Consider the following 18,825-nt stretch of genomic DNA (forward strand, 5'->3'; position numbering starts at 1 on the left):
CTCCCCCCCTTCCCAGTCAGCAACATCATTAACGTAATGGACATTTTGTCCTACAGGGTGTGGATTCTAATGTAGAAACACCAGCAAACTTTGGAAAATATCTGGAATCTTTTCTTGCTTTCACAACGCATCCAAGTCAGGTAAACTCTATGCAGGTAACTTCTCAAAATTTAAGTTAGGTAAGCCAAAATCAAGCACTATGACCTGAAGTAATCAGCAGCTCATATATAAAATGTGACTCTTAAGGCCTTAGAAAATAATTATAGTATTAATTAAGAGAATTGCTGAATCTTCCTGAACCAGCATTGAACCATCAGGGTCAGCAGCTTTTTCCCTCAGGTAATATTATTCTGGTAAAGCTCAGTCAGATGTGAGGTATGTCCCAGGTGATTTGCTACTAAAGATAATTTAAGTACAAAAGTCTTAATCGTGTTATAAAATTAATTTCATCCAATTCAGTATTTTTTGTAATACCACTCTGAGATTTCTATAACCTCTTGCATAAAAAGGAGAAATAGTAGAGTTCAGCTCATGCTGCAAGAATGGCACCTGAACCCACAATTTGTCTTATTAACATGTGGTTCATAATGAGCTGTCAACACTGATGTACTATAGTTTGGACAGTTCAAAGTATTACAGAGAGTTATTGCATTGAAAAAATATAGTTGATAATTGCTGGGCTAAGTAATTATCTTGGTTTTATGAAATCCAAAACTTTAAACAGGTTTTTTCCTCTCCCCCTTTAGTTTCTACGCTCTTCAACTCAGATGACTTGGGGAGCCCTCTTCCGGCATGAGATCCTATCCCGTGACCCTTTGCTATTAGCAATAATACCAAAATATCTTCGTGCTTCTATGACTAACTTGGTTAAGGTACGCAGTGGGAGTCTAAACATGTGGAATGCAGATGAATACATATAACAAGACTTTGATTGACATCATTGACAGCCCTGTCTTGGTCACTAAGATCCCTTCCTTGGGTGTATTCTCTTATTCTTCAAGAAGACAGCAGTCCATACTGGTTATTATATCTACTCTTTGTGTCTTGGAGCACTTATATACCAAGTTTCGTCTAAATGCTGAGAAAAAGAAGTGACTATGATCATACAATGTGAGAATAGCTTTTGAGAGATTAAAAGCAGAAAGGAGGGTGAAGTGAAGAAGATCCAAGAGGAAGTAATATCTTATTGTTTCTGAATATCAAGTGGGAGTTAGGAAGGGGAATAAAAAAGGAGAGTGGAAGCAGATTGCTCACAACCTCAGAGAGTTGCTTATGGATTTCCTGAGACCTGCTAAGGGCTTTTGCAGCTGACAGACAGATGCTTTAACGTTGATTTGTAAAATCAGAGAAGGGCACCCACTCCAGAGTCCCCTTATTTCCTTGAGGAATTCACTTAGCACATGTGTTCTAATTGTCTGCCATGCTCTTCAGTACTTTTTGAATGAAACATACACATTTCCATGCTTATTCCCAGGTTTCAGCATTTAAGGAGACAAATAGTTCCCAGTTCTTTTTTATTTGTTACACCCTATATTAGCACTTTGTCTTGGGATGTTTTTATGCTCAAAAACTCTTAAGAAATTACAAAATTTAATTCTCCCTGAAGAAACTGGAAGAGAGTGTCAAAATACTAGTATTTTCTTTTCTACCACTCAGGATTATTGGAACTGGGAACAAATTGGGCTAGACCAGAAGTGGTTATTTATCATAAAATATTTCCTGTAGACCCTTAACTTTTCTTAAACAAAGTAAAAAGTACTTGAGCTCCTGGAGTTAAGTCTCTTTTGATAGGTCCATTTTCATTCCTTACCCCAACTATCTTTTTCCAGATGGGCTTTCCTTCTAAAACAGACAGTCCTAGCTGTGAATACTCTCGATTTGATTTTGATAGCGATGAGGACTTCAATGCTTTCTTCAACTGTAAGTGATATTGACCTTGAATTTCTCCCAGCAGTCTCAGAATGGCATCTAGTGTTGTTAGTCATGGTGCCTGGCCCTTGGGGTTCCATATAACAGAGCCCTAAATCTGGACAGCAGCCTCTTTAATCCCCAGGTTCACATTGCAGAGAGTTCTGGGATTGCACTCATTCCAAGCCTAGTCACATCCAACATTTTTCTCTCTGTCACACAAACACATACGTACACATGCACGCCCTGCCTTTGGACATTGTAAGGCACTCCTCAATTATTTTAGTAGCATAAACACATTTCTTTACTAACCAAAGAGATGATCCAAATTAAACATATATAATTGCACACAAAATTTTTGTAATAAAGATAATTGAACACAATAATGAAAAAACAAGCATAGAGAGATTTGCTTGTTGAACTGAGCCTGTTTATCCTATCAGCTAATTCCTGTCTAGAAGGATGATGGAATTTTTACTCTACATTATTATAGACCCAAGTACAGGTGACATTGTTCATGACACGTTCCACCATTAATTTCCCATCTTCCTATTTTCTCATTATTGTGCTTTCCTTCCCATCCCATTCCTGATGTTGACCTAATGTACATTTATAAAGTTACAGACAGTCTGAATTTTTCTGCCATCATCTGTAGTTTCTTCAAATTTCTCTCCCAGGTTACACGAAAACTGTTGTTTTCAGCATGTTCTCAGTTTTTATGGTGAGATTTCTGCCAGCAGAAGTGATGACACAATCTGGTTTGGCTATTTTTTGCAGAGCCATCCCTACTCCTAATTCCTTTATGTACTCATCCAAGCCTTTGCTCTCCACTAAGCATCATCTTCCTACCAGCTGCTGCACAGTGACCATGGTGGGCACAGGCAGCGTGCGGGGCAAGCAGAGCAGAGTGTGGCCTTGAAATTTTTTTTTTATACTTAGAATTAAATACTATCTTACCGTGTGGGTCTTCTAAGAAAGAAAGGAAAAACCCAGTAACCTAATATTCGAATTCTGTACTGGGTTTTCTATAGCCTGGTTTCCTCTCCCTCTCCCCTCTTTTTTTTAACATTAGCTTTATTGAGATGTAATTCATTTACCATGCATTTATAATATACAATTAAATGGTTTTTAGTATTTTCAGAGTTGTGCAGCCATTATCACAATCAATTTTAGGACATTTTCATGACCCCAAGAAACCCTGTATCCATTAGCAGTCAGCATCTAATCCCTTCATCCTTCCCAGCCTCAGACAATCACTAATTCACTTTTATTTCTATATTCTGAACACTTCATAAAAATGGAATTATATAATATGTGGTCTTTTGTACTGCCGTCTTTCATTTAGCATAATGTTTTTCGTATTCATCCATGGGTCCATGGTGTAGCATGTATCAGTACTTCATTTCTTTTTACAGCCAATAATATTTCATTGTTTGGAATTGTATACATTTTATTCATCTGCTAATAAGTTGATGGATATTTGAGTTGTTTTTACTTTTTGGCTATTTAGAATAATGCTGCTATAACAATAGCATACAAGTTTTTTAGTGTACATATGTTATTTCTCTCGGGTATATGCCTAGGAAGGGAATTCCTGGATCATATGGTAATTCCATGTTTAATGTTTTGAGGAACTGCCTGACTGTTTTTTTCCACAGCAGCTACACCATTTTACACCTATACCAACCTGATCTCTCTTTAATTCCAACAGAAATGGGAGACCGTTTTTTAGTTTGCTACTTACAGGATCTAGCTCAAAGGGCAGCTTCCAAAGATAATTTGTTTTTGAAAATTTCTGGATTTGTTAACAAAGCTTTATTGAACATTGATCACATTCAAAGCACAAGTCTGCAAAAACAGAGTCTCTTTGAATGTTTCCCCCCTGGGATGGATAAATGAATGAACATTAACAAAGTAAGTACCTGTTTTGTAACACTTACTGATTCATGTCTCTCTTGGCAGCCTCTCGGGCCCAACAAGGAGAGGTAATGAGGTTAGCATGTCGTTTGGATCCCAAGACTAGCTTCCAGATGGCTGGGGAATGGCTAAAGTATCAGCTATCAACTTCTGTTGATACTGGATCCATGAACTGTAAGTTTTTTTTTATGTCTGAACATCAGTGAAATATTGTATTAAAACTATACATAGGAAATAAACCTGAGCCACACTTCAGGACAATATGCTAATAGTGTTCAAAAATAGCTTTGCTCACTACCCAATTCTATGGAGCGAGCCTTTTCATTTACACACAGACCAAGAAAGCAGATAACACCAAATTTCTAATCTGTTTAGGGTAAAACCATGTCCTTGTCAATTTTGCTTTCATTTTTCTTTTTTAACAGAACTAATTGTTTATTATTGATTTTATTACTTTACTTCAGGTACCATCTTAACAAATTGCATGTCTAGACCTAACTTTTTAAAAGTTTTTCAACCAAATTCTTACATGGCACCACTCCTAAACTCAGAAAGAATGTCTTGTTTGTCAGGCATAACAGAAGCGGTACAGGGTCTTCCCATATCATTCAACTACCTCAAGCCTTTGGGAAATGCCACCTTATATAAATTCAAATAACCCCTCTATCCAAATGCATAAGCCAGGTAATTTCTCTGTACTCCATACCTTCTGTCTATGATCTTATTAATGCATGTTGTGGGTGACATGATTAATAAAGCAGGTGAGGGTATAAATCACTGCTTTAGAAAAGGTCCACATTAATGGTCAGTTACCAAGTCCATTAGTTACTTGACATTCATGGAATTTAACATTCAGTTTTGCATATTCACAATTGACTCTGAAGGTCCTTGGTATCTAGTAACTCAGATGTTTGCAGAGGCTCAAATATGTTGCATCAAGATGAAGCTAAAAAATGGGAGCACTGATGGAAGCAAGAAAAGTAATTTGTAAATCTTTTTGCCTGTGCCTTGCTATTTGAGTGATGTGGTTTGGTGATGCGTGTGAATTTGGAGGGTGGCACAGTTCTACAGATATAGCCCTTGGCAATTGTCTTGAGGCTGCTGGATGTGAAGCAACATTTTGTATCTTACATCAATTCCTTGTTGGAAGGATTCTTTATCTTAATTATTTAGACCAGATTATAAAGAGGGAGGAAGGGAGATATTAATATTTGTCAGTTGCCTCTAATTGGCCATGCACTGTTTTTGATGCTTGTATGTATATTTGCCTTCAGTACTCAAAATGGTTTTATAAGCAAGGCTCATAGACGTGAATTCAGACAGCTCATAGAGGCGGAGGCACGATAGGGACTTCTTTTTCCTTTTTCTTCTTTTCTTCTCCCAGGCTGAGAGGAGTTAGATTATTCTGTTCCTTCAACTGTGAAATTACCTAGTGGTCCCTAAGGCCTCATTGTCTCTTTGTGTCTTCTGTGATCCTACAATGTTTGGGGGTGTGTGTGTTTTAAAACCCTGTTTTACTACAGCTGGTACTGGAGAAGGCAACCTCTGCTCCATCTTCTCACCTTCATTTGTGCAGTGGGAAGCCATGACTGTTTTTTTGGAAAGTGTGATCAACCAGATGTTTCGAACACTAGATAAAGGAGTAAGTAACTTTTCCTGTGCTGATTGTGTAATGATTTTGATTTTTTAAAAAACTGACAGAGAGAGGAAAATCTGTGGATGTGCATCTTACAGAAGAGGACACTTAGATTCAGAGAGGTTAAATAACATACTCAAGTTCACATGGCTAGTAAATAGCAAAGCTGACTTAGGTCTCTCTGACTCTAAGCCCTACAATGCTTAATATTCATTTTAAGAGGATAATAAGATGAGACTGTTAGTACAGTGAAACACAGGTAGTAAAATAGTCACAGGGAAAACAGTGAATAATTTGGCAATATCTAGTTGAAGACACGTTGCCTTACAACCCAGCAACTCCACTCTGAAGTCTGGACTCTGAAGAAACTCGGCGTGTGTACTAAGCCACCAATATTCATAGAAACGTGTGTTAAGCCAAGAAAAATACTTAGTATCCACCAATAGTTTGTGTAGAATAGATTGTAATATATTTATAGAAGAGCGAAAATGAACTAGGGTTATTCCATAAATAAGTATGATTCTAATAAACATAATGTTGACCCAAATTAGCAAGCTACAAAAGTAAACATACACTACTGTATAATTAGAAATATGTACATTTGTGGCAAAGGTCTACAGAAACTAAGGAATCCATGAAACTACGAACACCAGATTCAGGATAGTGGCAGCCACTATGGCTGAAAAGGAAGGTATGTCACAGAGCAACCACGTTAGTAACATTGTACTTCTCAAAGTGGTTGTATAGAAAGTTATTAAAGTATTGCTTATACCATTAAAGGCCTGGAATATTTCACATTAAGATTTTTGTATAAATTGATAAAAACACTAGAACCTAGTGGAGAAATAGACAAAAGACATGATCAGGTAATATACAGAGGAGAAACTAAAGTGTTAGTAAATATGAAAAAAATTCAACCTCAGTAATTGAAGAAATGCAAATATAAATAAACTCATTTTTACTTAAGTGAAAGTTTTAGGGAATAAACTCACTGCTTCTGAGAACATGGTAAGAAGGACACATAATGGATGGAGAATCAATTGATAGAACCTATAAAGAAGAAAAGCAACTTGACTTATATATACTCCTACTTTTGACCCAATGATTCTAGCCATCCCCAAAAGTCTCTTATTCAAGTGAAACAACTGATAATGTAGCCAAAAATTTTTTTGCTAAGATGTATATCAGCATTATGTACAATGGTGAAGAAATGGAAATAGTCTCAGTTTCTAGTAGTAGGAGGTGCTATATCCCTAAGATAGTACATGCTGGCATCATATATGACAATTTCTAATAACGAGGTAATGCTTAGAATTTTAAGGGTTAAAAAGCAGTTTATAAAACCAGATGTGGCAACTCTATTAGGTATTTATAACCTAGGGTCCAAAGGAAGTTTCATAAAAGTAGTCATCTGTTGTGTCAGCCTCTTGTTCATATCTGTATTACAGGAAATCCCAGTTAATGATGGAATAGAGCTATTGCAGATGGTCCTGAACTTTGATACCAAGGACCCCCTCATTCTGTCCTGTGTCCTCACTAATGTCTCAGCAATCTTTCCATTTGTCACCTACAGACCAGAGTTCCTGCCCCAGGTCTTCTCTAAGGTAAACTCTGCCTCCTTTATAAACTTTATTTTGGCATTTAAAGCTTTATTTTGGCATTTTGTAACTGTTTTTGAAAGTGTGTGAGACAAGCTAATAAACAGTCATTTATTCATTTATCAAATATTTACTTAGTACTTATTGTGGATCAGGCACCACACTAGGAGAAAAGCCTTACCACCCTTTAGGAGAGCTCTGTTTGGGAAAAAGTGTGCCATTGCAGTTAATAGATGTGTACACTGAGAAATGGAAGAGAATACTTAATGGAAGGGTATCAGGGTGTGCTGTCAGATAGAGATTTTTGAGAGGGAATGTCAGTATGGACAGTTTTGGGGTTTCCAGTTAGGTGACTAGGTGAGTAGTAGAGCACCACCTGAGTGAAAATACTGGATCAGGAGGGAGAGTGGGAGTAAGGAAGAGAAGGGAGTGAGTTCTGTTTTAGAATACTATGTTTAAAGGATATGTACAACAGCTAGGTGGAGACACCTCACAATAAATTGGCTATTTGAGGTTAAAGGTCTATATTCTAAAAAATTACAAGATAAAAGTGCCAAGAAGTGCACTTCATAGAAGTGCCAAGAGTAGAGATGAAGCCCTAGAAAAGAGTTAGACATGTGGCTCAAGCAGGGAACCCTGGAGATCACCATCAGTGGAGGTGGAGGGAAAGAACAAGTCCCAAAGAAGAAGGAGCTAGGAGCTAGCCAAGGAAATGGAGAAAATGTTCTGACAAAGACCAGTTGAACTTCAAAAAGTGGACTCATGTTGCAACAAAAGTTCTCTAAGAACTGGAGACTATACTTTGGGTTTCTCAATTAGACCTTTGTTAGAGTGCTAGTCCATCATAATGACTAGGGCAGCAGTCATTGCATTGGGTTAAAGAGTTAATGGGAAGTTATGCAATGGAATAAGGGAGGGTAGACCACTCAGCTTTTAATAAAAAGTGTTGGTAAGGAAGAAGTGTCACTGTAGCTGAGTGTTTGCATGATGGCATGGATTGTTCTTGGCTTCTGTGACCTTCGTCTTTGTAAAATGTTTGATAGTGAAATTATGAATCTCAAACCTCTTGTAGCTATCTGAGAAAACGAACATCTGAAATTTTGTAACGCCAGTTGAAAGCCCTTTTGTTACTTTTGGGATTTTGTCAGACACTTTATGATAAATACTATTTAAAACAACTTTCTGCATTTGGGAGTGATAAGTGACCTTTTTTTTCCTTCCCCTTAGCTATTTTCATCTGTCACTTTTGAAACTGTTGAAGAAAGTAAGGTAAGACCATTAATTCAACCAATACATTTTAACTTCTGGAAAGCAAAAGTATGAATACCTAACAGTCTAGAATTTTTTATAAGTAGAAGAGTTAGTAAAGGCAGGAGATGATCATATGATAAGGTGTTTTGTATGGTATTGGAGATAGTCTAGGGCAAACAATAAATATGTGGATTCACGGTGACTATAAATGTCACTTGATTATACTTCCACAGTTAGGAAAATTGATTGTTAATTTGCGTCTAAGAGAGATATTTCCATGATTCTATGCATCTGCAAATTGTATAAAAAGTGGCTCCAAGTTTGTCGAATATCTCTTCCCAGGCCCCCAGAACCCGGGCAGTGAGAAATGTGAGGAGACATGCTTGTTCCTCCATCATCAAGATATGTCGTGACTACCCCCAGCTCGTGCTGGTAAGCCACTGGACGTTGGCAAAGTAGCCACTGAGACCTGACAAGTTTGGTTTCATTTCCCTATATCGAGCCCTCTTGATACCTCACATAAAGGGAAAACTAGAAACTATAGCTTTGCTTAGGATAAGCATTCTTGAGTTTGGTGTCCTTTTCCTCTCTTACTTAGTAGTAGAGTTAAAAATGCAAAGTAATCTCCCAAAATGAATAGTTGTCTTCCATATGGATGGCCAAGTTTTCCCCATCATTGTACATCTTTTTACTATACTTTGTGATATTCTTAACTGCTGCTGCCAGGTGAGACGTACCTAATCTTGAGAGAAGCCAGATATGAACCCCAATCATTTTTGGAGGGTCTAAAAGAAATTTAAGAGTATTCCAGATTATAAATTAACCAGAAATTTCTCCGAACACACAGCAGTTATTTATATATATATTAAACAAACTGATCTTTGTGAAGATAATGCAAAAGTTGATGTAGAAAAAAGACATTGTTTTCATAGCTGTAGTATAGGAAATTACGGTTACCTAAATACTCAAGGCATGAACCACCTTCTGCCTAAATTCCCTTGCTTGTCCAGGCAAAAGAACATTATAGCTAAATTACTAAGGACAGTCTTATGGGCCTGACCTTCTTGGGAATGCTTTGGTCTCCTTTCTACCTTCTTTGAGTAACCCACCTCCTCCTGAAAATCAGAACTTTAGCACCTGTTTTTTTTTTTTTTCCCCTATGTGACCTGCAGCCCAATTTTGATATGCTTTATAACCATGTGAAGCAACTCCTCTCCAATGAGCTACTTCTGACACAAATGGAGAAGTGTGCCCTCATGGAAGCTCTGGTTCTCATTAGCAACCAGTTCAAGAACTATGAGCGTCAGAAAGTGTTCCTAGAGGAGCTGATGGCACCAGTAGCCAGCATCTGGCTTTCTGAAGACATGCACAGGTAGAGGAGATTTTTTGCCACTGACTGGCACTGCACTCGAGCACCCATTCTATTTCAAGAGCTGTGCCCAGGGTGGGGATGGAAGGATATTGAGATGTAATGGTGCAATCAGTGATATCTGAGGGTCAGTCTTACATTCTAATTGCTAAAAGCAGTCTTATATTCTATATTGCTAAATATAGTCTTATATTCTATATTGCTATATTCTAATTGCTAAAAGCAGTCTTATATTCTAATTGCTGAAAATATCCCTTTGCTGAACAGAGAGGTGTTGGGAGGGAGAGGAAATGAGTAAAAATGGATCATATGAGTCTGGAGGCCACAAAGTAAGATCTGTGTCTGTGTTGTAGCACCAGCACATGTAAAGAAATGAGAACAGTCAATAGGGGTCATACATTGTAGAAGCCACACAGACATTTATCTGTGCCCATATAACATTCTCAGGCTTATATCCTTTTTGATTCTTATGTCCCTAATAACATTTAGAAGTGGGAAGAGAAGTTTAAACCTTCAAATGAAAGCTGACAATTAATACGATTAAACTCTTCTCACTGTAACAACTGCTCTTTGGGCCTAAAAAATGACAGCTTATTTGCTCTTGTGAAAGAAGTTGTCCTTGCTTATAATGATATTACTTGTCTTCCCTCCCCCAATCTTCAGGGTGCTGTCAGATATTGACGCATTTATTGCCTATGTGGGTGCAGATCGGAAAAGCTGTGACCCAGGCCTGGAGGATCCCTGTGGCTTAAATCGTGCACGAGTGAGTAAGCCTTTCCTGGGAATGGGAAGTTGAATTAGCCAAGGGTAGGAGTATGGTGTTGTCATTTATGTTTTTTCTATAAGGATAAGAAATCTGGGAGTCTTCACTTCCCTAAGCTTCTCCTTTCTTTTCTTCTTTAGTCTTGAATTCTTGAGTTAGTTCCCACAACAGAGCAGATGGTCTTTTCCATGAAGTCATTATTTTGGCTTCAAGGATCTCTAAGTAGCTCTGAAGACTGAAGGTGTAATGAGGAAGTAGGTCAGAACTTGGTCAGCAGGGTGAGTCCTCCCTGCCTTTGCTCTCTGGCATGTAAACTCCCAAATGATGGCCTAACTTGCAAATCTAAGATTTTTCAGTTCTTTGCTATTCAAATAAGCATTGTTCCTGGCACTGTTAAGGCAAAAGTCATGTTAATTAACCTGGCAGGTAGTAGGTTGGTTGAGAGGACCATGAGTGGGGTTAGGGCAAAAGCTGTCAAGGCCTAAGCTGGAGGGTACAAGGTCAACTCAAAAACAAGATGAAGTGTTACCAATCTAAACACTTTGTTTTAAAGCATTTCCAAGACACATTCTAATTGGGGTCCTGTAAGAGGGTCACTGTAGCCTCTGGAATGACATCCTCATGAAAGGAAGCTTCTAGAGCTTACTCTACTGCACCTTAAGATGGCAATGAAAGGACCGGATCCCTCTTGGACTCAATCTTAAAGGAAGGGACAGGGATGGGAGCAAGAGGTCTATTTTCTCTGGCCTCTCTATCACTTTTGCCATAACTTTGCATATATCTAACAGTACTTTTATCTTTTCCTTTTATGTTTACCTTTCTTTTTTATTCTGTAGATGAGCTTTTGTGTGTATAGCATTCTGGGTGTTGTGAAGCGAACTTGCTGGCCCACTGACCTCGAAGAAGCCAAAGCTGGGGGATTTGTGGTGGGTTATATGCCCACGGGAAATCCAATCTTCCGTAACCCCTGCACAGAACAGATTCTGAAACTTCTTGACAATTTGCTTGCCCTTATAAGGTGAGTCCGAATAATGGTTTTTCTGTTGTTGTTTCATAATTTTATTTTTTTACCTAAAGAATCTCAAGAGTTGAATTCGTTTACATTTCTTTAGATTCAAGTGATGATAAATGAGGCACTAGGTCTTATTTTTTTCAGTGGTGGAGGGATCTCTTTTTAAAAATAACATTAGCTCTTATTGCATAAGTCTCACATTCCAAATGAACACATGGGAGCTAATCCTAAAATGGCTTTTCTCACTTTGAGCCTCTTCTGTGTTCTTTTCCTGTTTCTTTATACTTCATCCCTACTTTTTACTTTGAGTTTTATTTGGTCTGAATTTTTGCCAGAGAAGAAACTGTTCATTGGGAGCAGGACAATCGCTTTCTGTACCAGTGCTTCTCTGAGTGGTCATCAAATGAGCTAATCTGTATTTATCAGTAATGACTCTTGATAGCAAATGGACTGAACATCCAGTGGCTGATCATGCCACAGGGAGGCATGACACATGTTCCCACCTTCCTTTTCTAGGTCTTTGCTTTGCAAAGCTGAATCCTTAGACCAGCAGCCATTATCTTGTTTGTAGTGTAGAATCAAGCTCCTACCTCAGACATATTAAATCAGGATCTGCATTATAACAAGATCCTGAGGCAGTTCTTGTGCACATTAAAAGTTAAGAATCACTGTTGAAAATCACATGAGCTAATATATTCAAGTGGAAGTAGGCCAAGGCTAAACTTGTTGGTTATTTGATATATGTTTGATGATTCAGAGATGCTCTCCACAGAGAAAGATAGGCTTTGGATAGAATTCAGTTCTATCCAAAACAAAATTTCACTGTTTCTTATATCTCACAGTATTTGTGGTTACAGGTTAGCGTTCTGTTATAATGCTTTTTGGCCCCTTATGCATGGAGTAAGAGCAGAGTCTTAACTGGGCAGACCACATTACTCATGCCTCAGGGATGTTCTGCTGGCAACAGACACCCTTAGATGGTAAACTTAGAAAGCAAAGGTTTAAAGTGAATGTTGACCAATTTGGTGGTCTGGAATGTCTGAAAGAGTTGTTGTGGACATGTTTTTGGAAATAGGCAATATTTTGTTCTGATTTCAAAAAGAGGAAAGAGATTTCAATAAAGTATGGCTTGCATGTTGAGAGGGCAGTAAACTATTTAGTCAAGGAAAGGTTGTTTCCATATTGAGATTTTCAGAACCAAAATGTGAAAGTGATGATGTCAGATGGCAATAGACGCATGGACCCAGTCTTTTTAGCCTGTGGCCAGAGTCCATGTGGTGAGAACCCAGACCTGGAAACAAGGGTCATTCCTGGTTGGTCGAGGAGGCCACAAGAACAGCATGATTGTCATCTTGATGTTTTTTTTAAAATTCAGTGCTTTTGGGAAATTCCAAAGTCAGTGAAAAGGTATTTTGAAAAATGTTGACTGTAGTTATAGAGCAGTTAGATTTCTTGAATAGTGTGTAGCTGGAGCTGTCAGAGTTTTGTCGTGTTTTTGTAGTAAATTTTGTTTTTAAGTATAATGTAAGGGCACAAATATATATAAGACAAGGACATGAATTAAGAGTATGTGTAGGTGAATTTTCACAAAGTGGAAACATCTATGTAATCAGCACCCAGATCAAAAATGACCCTACCCAGCACCCATTTTCAGGTCACTACCTGCCCCTCAAGGGTAACCACTATTCTGACTTAATATTTTGCCTCATTTTTCAAGCTTTAATACATGTATTCCTTCATGTCTGACTTCTCTTGCTCTATATTATGTTTCTGAGAGTCATCCATGTTATTGCATGTAGTTGTGGTTTGTTCATTCTCGTTGTTTATGTGGTACTCCATTGTGTGACTGTGCTGTAACTTTTAGTATTGATGGACTTAATTTCTGTTGGGTAGAAGTCGAATCCTACATGTAGGTGTAGAATTCCTGGTTTATAAGGCATGCATATTTTCAGTTTTCATCGATAGAACCAAATAGTTTTCTAAAGTGGTATACTAGTTAATTCACAATTTATATTTCCACCAGTTGTATATTGGAGCTGTGAGTTTTAACTCTCTGTCAAAGAGTCTGATAAGCAAAAATGTTAGCCCTATGCTGTCCAATATATCCACTAGCCACATGTGGCTGGCTATTGAGTATTTGAAATGTGTCTAGTCTGAACTGAGATAAGCTGTAAGTATAAAATACAAATCAGATTTCAAGAACTTACTACAGAAAAAAAATGTAAACTATCTCAATAATTTTTTTTATATTGATAACATGTTGAAATGATTTTTTTCTTTTTTTGATGCTTTGAGTTAAATAAAACATGATTAATTTAACCTGTTTCTTTTACTTTATAAGTTTAGCTGGCTAGAAAATTTTAAATGGCTTATGTGGCTTACATTATATTTCTTTTGGACAGTATTGTTCCTAGTGGGTTGGATGGAGAAAAGATGTGGGGAGAACTCTCAGGTTCTGGAATGGTGCAATGTCATTATCTATTTATAATGATTACAGCTTTTCTGTTAACTTGAATTTTGTTACATTGTTTCTATATTTCTTCTCTATGCTCTATTGAAATCTTTATGTATGTGAAGTCTTGTTTAACATAGTGATTACACTTTTAGCTGGTGATACAAGAATATTTCAGATAAGTACAGATTGTCCAAAACTTAAAACTTTTATTACCTGATTGTCTTTATCTTTGCCAAATAATAGCTAGTCCCTCTTAATGTAGAAGCGCAGATCTCTAACTTGCAAGAGTATCAGGAAACATGATATTTCAGGAGCCTTAATATTACTAGAGGTTATAGATGTCCCTGCTTATGAACACCTGACCTAGAGTCAGAGCTATTGGAGCAGTATGTATTCTGAGTCCTCCTGCCTCTGTTTGTGAATTAGAGGTGCAGCCACAAAGGTGCCACCTCCTCGAGGAGGAGAGGAGGATTTAAGGAATACGAGATTCTGTTGTAGCATCAGGGACAGTTGATATATGATGCATTAACCCTTAATTTTTTTTTTTAATTATCTCTTGGGGTCACAATCAAAATTAAAGAATAGAAAACAAATACCTCACCTGCTGTCTGTCAAACTTAAGATTGAATTTCTTTAGGAAATTGATTTTATCAGAGATCATTTCAGATATCTTCCCCCCCCAAACAAACCAAAAAATAATAATAATTTAGAAACCAAAAATGTAGTACATTGCAGTTTTTAAAAGTAAATGGCACCCGTTAACCTATACTTGAGCTCCACACAACAGGAGGTAAAATAAAGGCTGAGGGAGAGTTGTGGACAGCCTCACAGAATGCAAGCAAACTGAATCCAATAGCATGTTAAAAGGATTATACACAGTGACCAAGTGGGATTTATCCCAAGGATGTAAGAGTGGTTCAACACACGAAAATAAATCAGTGTAATATACCATATTGATAGAACAAAGGGAAAAAAACACATGTTCATCTTAATTGACACAGAAAAGGCATTTGACAGAATTCAGCATCCTCTCGTGATTAAACACACTGAGCTAATAACTAGGACTAGAAGGAAACTTCAACATGGAAAATGATTTTTATGAAAAATCCACAGCTTATAGTAAATGGTGAAAGACGGAAAGCTCTCCCCCTACCATCAGGAATAAGACAACGATGTTCACTTTCACCACTGTTATTCAACATTGCCTGTTGGAAATCCCAGACAGAGCAGTTAGGCAAGAAAAAGAAAGGCATCCAAATTGGAAAAGAAGTAAAGTTATCTCTATTCACAAATGACATAGAAAATTCCAATTGAAAGAAAAAAAACGTGTATAAGTGGACCTGCGCAGTTCAAACCCATGTTGCTCAAGGGTCAACTGTACATAAATTAAACAGAGTAGCAAAATACAAAGTCAACACACAAATTAATTGCATTTCTAAATTCTAACAATAAACAATCTAAAAAGGAAATTGCAAAAACAATTGCATTTCCAGTAGCATCAAAAAGAATAAAATACTTAGGAATTAACATCCAAAAAGGTAAAAAACTTATACATTGAAAACTACAAAACATTGCTGAAGGAAATTAAAGAAGACATAAATTTATGGAAATACTGTTCATGGATTGGCAGGCTTAATATTATTAAAATGTTAACACTACCCAAAGAGATCTACACATATACAGTGCAATCCCTATCAAAATCCCATTGATGTTTCTTGCAGAAATAGAAAAACCCATCCTAAAATTCATATGGCATCTCAAGGGACCCCACATACCCAAAACTGTCTTGAAAAAGAAAAACAAAACTGGAAAACTCACACTTTCTGATTTTAGAACTTTCTGATTTTAGAACTTACTGCAAAGCTACAGTCATCAAAGCAGTGTGGTATTGAAATAAAGATATACATCGACCAATAGAATATAGAGCCCAGAAGTAAACCCTCATTTATATGGTCAAATGATTTTTGACATGGATGCCAAGACTATTAAATGAGGAAAGGAGAACTTTTTCAATAAATGATACTGGGAACACTAAATACCTACATGCAAAGGAATAAAGTTGGATTCTTTCCTAACACCATATGCAAAAATTAAAGTGGATCAAGGAACTAATGTTAAGAACTAAAATAAAACTCTTAGAAGGAATCGTAGGACAAAAGCTTCACATTGGATTTGGCAATGGTTTCTTGGATGTGACACCAAAGGCACAGGTAACAAAAGAAAAAAGTAGACAAATTGGATTCCATGAAAATTTTTAAATTTTGTGCATTAAAAGACATTCACAGTAAAAAGGCAACCCTCAGAATGAGAGAAACACTTCCAAATCATACCTGATAAGGGATTAATATTCACAATAATTAGAGGACTTCTAAAACTCAACTACAAAAAAAAACCTGATTAAAAAAAGAGCAAAGGACTTGAGTTGAGGTTGTCTTGCCACAGAAAATATATGAAATGCTAGTAAGCACATGAAAAGATGTTGAACCTCACAAATCATTAGGGAAATGCAAATCAAAACTAATTGTATCTCACTTCACACCATTAGGATTGCTACTATGAAAAAATCAGAAAATAGCAAGTGTTAGGGAGAATGTGGAGAAATTGGAACCGTTGTGCACTGTTGGGTGGGAATATAAAATGGTACAGCCACTGTGGGAAACAGTTCCTCAAAAAATTTGATGGTTCTTCAAAAGATTAAAAATAGTTACCATATTATCTAGGTATATGCTCAAAAGAATTTAAAGCAGGGTCTTGAAGAAATATTATACACCCATGTTCACAGCAGCATCATTCACAATAGCAAAAACGAAAGTATCCATTGATAGCTGAATGGATAGGCAAAATGTGGTATATTTACACAATGGAATATTATTCAGCCTTTAAAAGGAAGAAAGTTCTGCAGTATGCTACAACATGGATGAACCTTGAGGTCATTATACTACGTGAAATAAGCCAGTCACAAAAAGACAAATACTTGTTGATGAAAGGAATTCTAAACCTAAAGAAAGATTTAAGGAGTTTATTTGAGCCAAGGTTTTGGGGCCAGTCCCAAAAGCAGAATCTCAAAGAATTGAGATAATGCTCCAAGGAATAGCAGTTTGCAGTTTATTTTATATGTTAGAATCAAAGGAGAAGAGACATAAGGAAGGTTACATGAAATCCATTAGATTAAGGAAGTGGAAAAAAGCAGAGTGGGGAAATCTCTAGGATTAGATAAAAAGTAAAATGGAAAGATACATACTTCTTTGGGGGATGTGGGATAGTTAACATTTATCATACATAGTTTACCAAGGCATGCAAAAGTAAAAGATAATGAATTTTGGGGTTGTCTTGCCCCTTGCTGGGGTGTTTATCTTGGAGGTCTGGAGAAGAGATCACTCTGACATTTTGTGCATCTATGTTATCCTAGATGCACAAAAGCAATGGACAGGGTAGAGATTAATCTATCATATAGGCCTTAGATGTAACTTTCCATTATAACCTGTTCAGTTAGGAATTTTTTATATGATCAAAGTATCCCATGTGGTTACCTTCGGTTATTGAGCTTGTCTGGCTTGCCAAGGTAGCCCGTTTTTTGTTCGCATACTGTATGATTCTATTTAAGTACTTAGCGTAATCAAAATCATAAAAATAAAGTGTAATGGTGGTTGCCAGGGGCTTGGGTAAGGGAGAATGGGGAGTTACTGCTTAATAGGGTTTGTTTTACAAGATGAAAATAGTTTTGGGGATGGATGATGGTGATGGTTGCACAACAGTGCATATGTATTTAGTACCACTTAACTGTACACTTAAAAATGATATGTTTTATGTTATGTGTATTGTACCACAAAAAAAAGTAAAGCCTATTGCAAATGTCAGTGTAAGCAAGTCAAGCCACAGACTGGGAGAGGATATTTGTAACCCATTAGTTGCAAAGGACCAGTATCCAGTAATTCTACCTGTTTATGTCCACGATAGAGAAACTGTCACACATATACACAAGGAGACCTCTACAGAAGAGCTCATTGCAAGCAAAAGAGTAGAGACAAATTTATTAGCTCTCAGTAGGGAAATGGGGAAATAAACTAGAAATAACATATTAAGTGGCATTCTAAAAGACAATTTAAACAAGTGTACTAATAAGTGTACATGGTTAGATTTTAAAAACAATGAGGTTTTTATTTTTTTTTTAAATGGTCTAAAATGATCTGTTCATTGTGCATCTTAAATATGTGACATTGCTGGTGTCCGTTATGTTCTGTAATTTTCTATATGTTTGAGATACCGTATAATTAACTTCTAAAAGACAAATAAGTAGTTATGCTGTCTGGCTATATAGATTGTTCAGTGGTGCCATTGCTTGGGGCAGGAGGGACTACTGTGATGGCAGGAAGATCAGGTCTACAGTCTCTCCTCCTTAGTCATACAAAGCCAGTAACTGCCCAGGTAAGTCATTTTGGTGGAGAACAGACGCACATGTTGGGAATTGTGGATGCTCCTCCAGGAAGCTGAAACAACTGTCACAGCATTATAGGGTCCGTATTTTTGGAATGGAGGCAAAACATTTGAAAAACGGGGGCATATTACCACCTGCTTTGTGTTCCCGCCTGTGAATCCACATGCCTCTGACATTTCTTCCTGTATCACGGGCAGTCAGAAAACAGTGCCAAGGCACTGGTGCAGGTTCAAAAGAATTCTGCTTTCTAGCTTCAGACTGTGATATTGATGAGATATCTCCAGATTTGCTTTTCTTCTTGATTGCTTTTAGGTTGTATACTCTGCAACTATACTTAATAGCTTGAAGTCTATTCTCTTTTCCAGGGAAACACTGAAAAGCTTATACCATCTTTCCTTTCCCCTGCCAGGAGTAGTGTTGACAGGGAGATTTGTCTATGTGGAAGTGTAGTATCACTGAATTACAAGGTGAAAACCACTCT

At 37.1% G+C, this 18,825-nt stretch overlaps 1 protein-coding gene and 1 pseudogene across 2 annotated transcripts in view; one reads left to right on the top strand and one right to left on the bottom strand.

The window, feature by feature from the left end:
- XPO5 (exportin 5) overlaps positions 1-18,825 on the top strand; it is a 39,943-nt gene that overhangs the window by 11,450 nt on the left and 9,668 nt on the right. For both annotated transcript variants that reach the window (XM_015600336.2, XM_006926509.3), the window contains 11 exons: positions 57-140; positions 747-872; positions 1,830-1,920; positions 3,871-3,999; positions 5,349-5,467; positions 6,910-7,065; positions 8,287-8,328; positions 8,653-8,742; positions 9,483-9,682; positions 10,343-10,442; positions 11,279-11,460. In XM_015600336.2, coding sequence (XP_015455822.1) covers positions 57-140; positions 747-872; positions 1,830-1,920; positions 3,871-3,999; positions 5,349-5,467; positions 6,910-7,065; positions 8,287-8,328; positions 8,653-8,742; positions 9,483-9,682; positions 10,343-10,442; positions 11,279-11,460 — 1,319 coding nt within the window. The remainder of the gene's footprint in view (positions 1-56; positions 141-746; positions 873-1,829; positions 1,921-3,870; positions 4,000-5,348; positions 5,468-6,909; positions 7,066-8,286; positions 8,329-8,652; positions 8,743-9,482; positions 9,683-10,342; positions 10,443-11,278; positions 11,461-18,825) is intronic.
- LOC102897411 lies at positions 1,934-2,778 on the bottom strand (annotated as a pseudogene).

This window comes from Pteropus alecto, unplaced genomic scaffold (assembly GCF_000325575.1).
Source record: "Pteropus alecto unplaced genomic scaffold, ASM32557v1 scaffold7, whole genome shotgun sequence".
In the NCBI taxonomy this organism is placed as follows: Eukaryota; Metazoa; Chordata; class Mammalia; order Chiroptera; family Pteropodidae; genus Pteropus; species Pteropus alecto.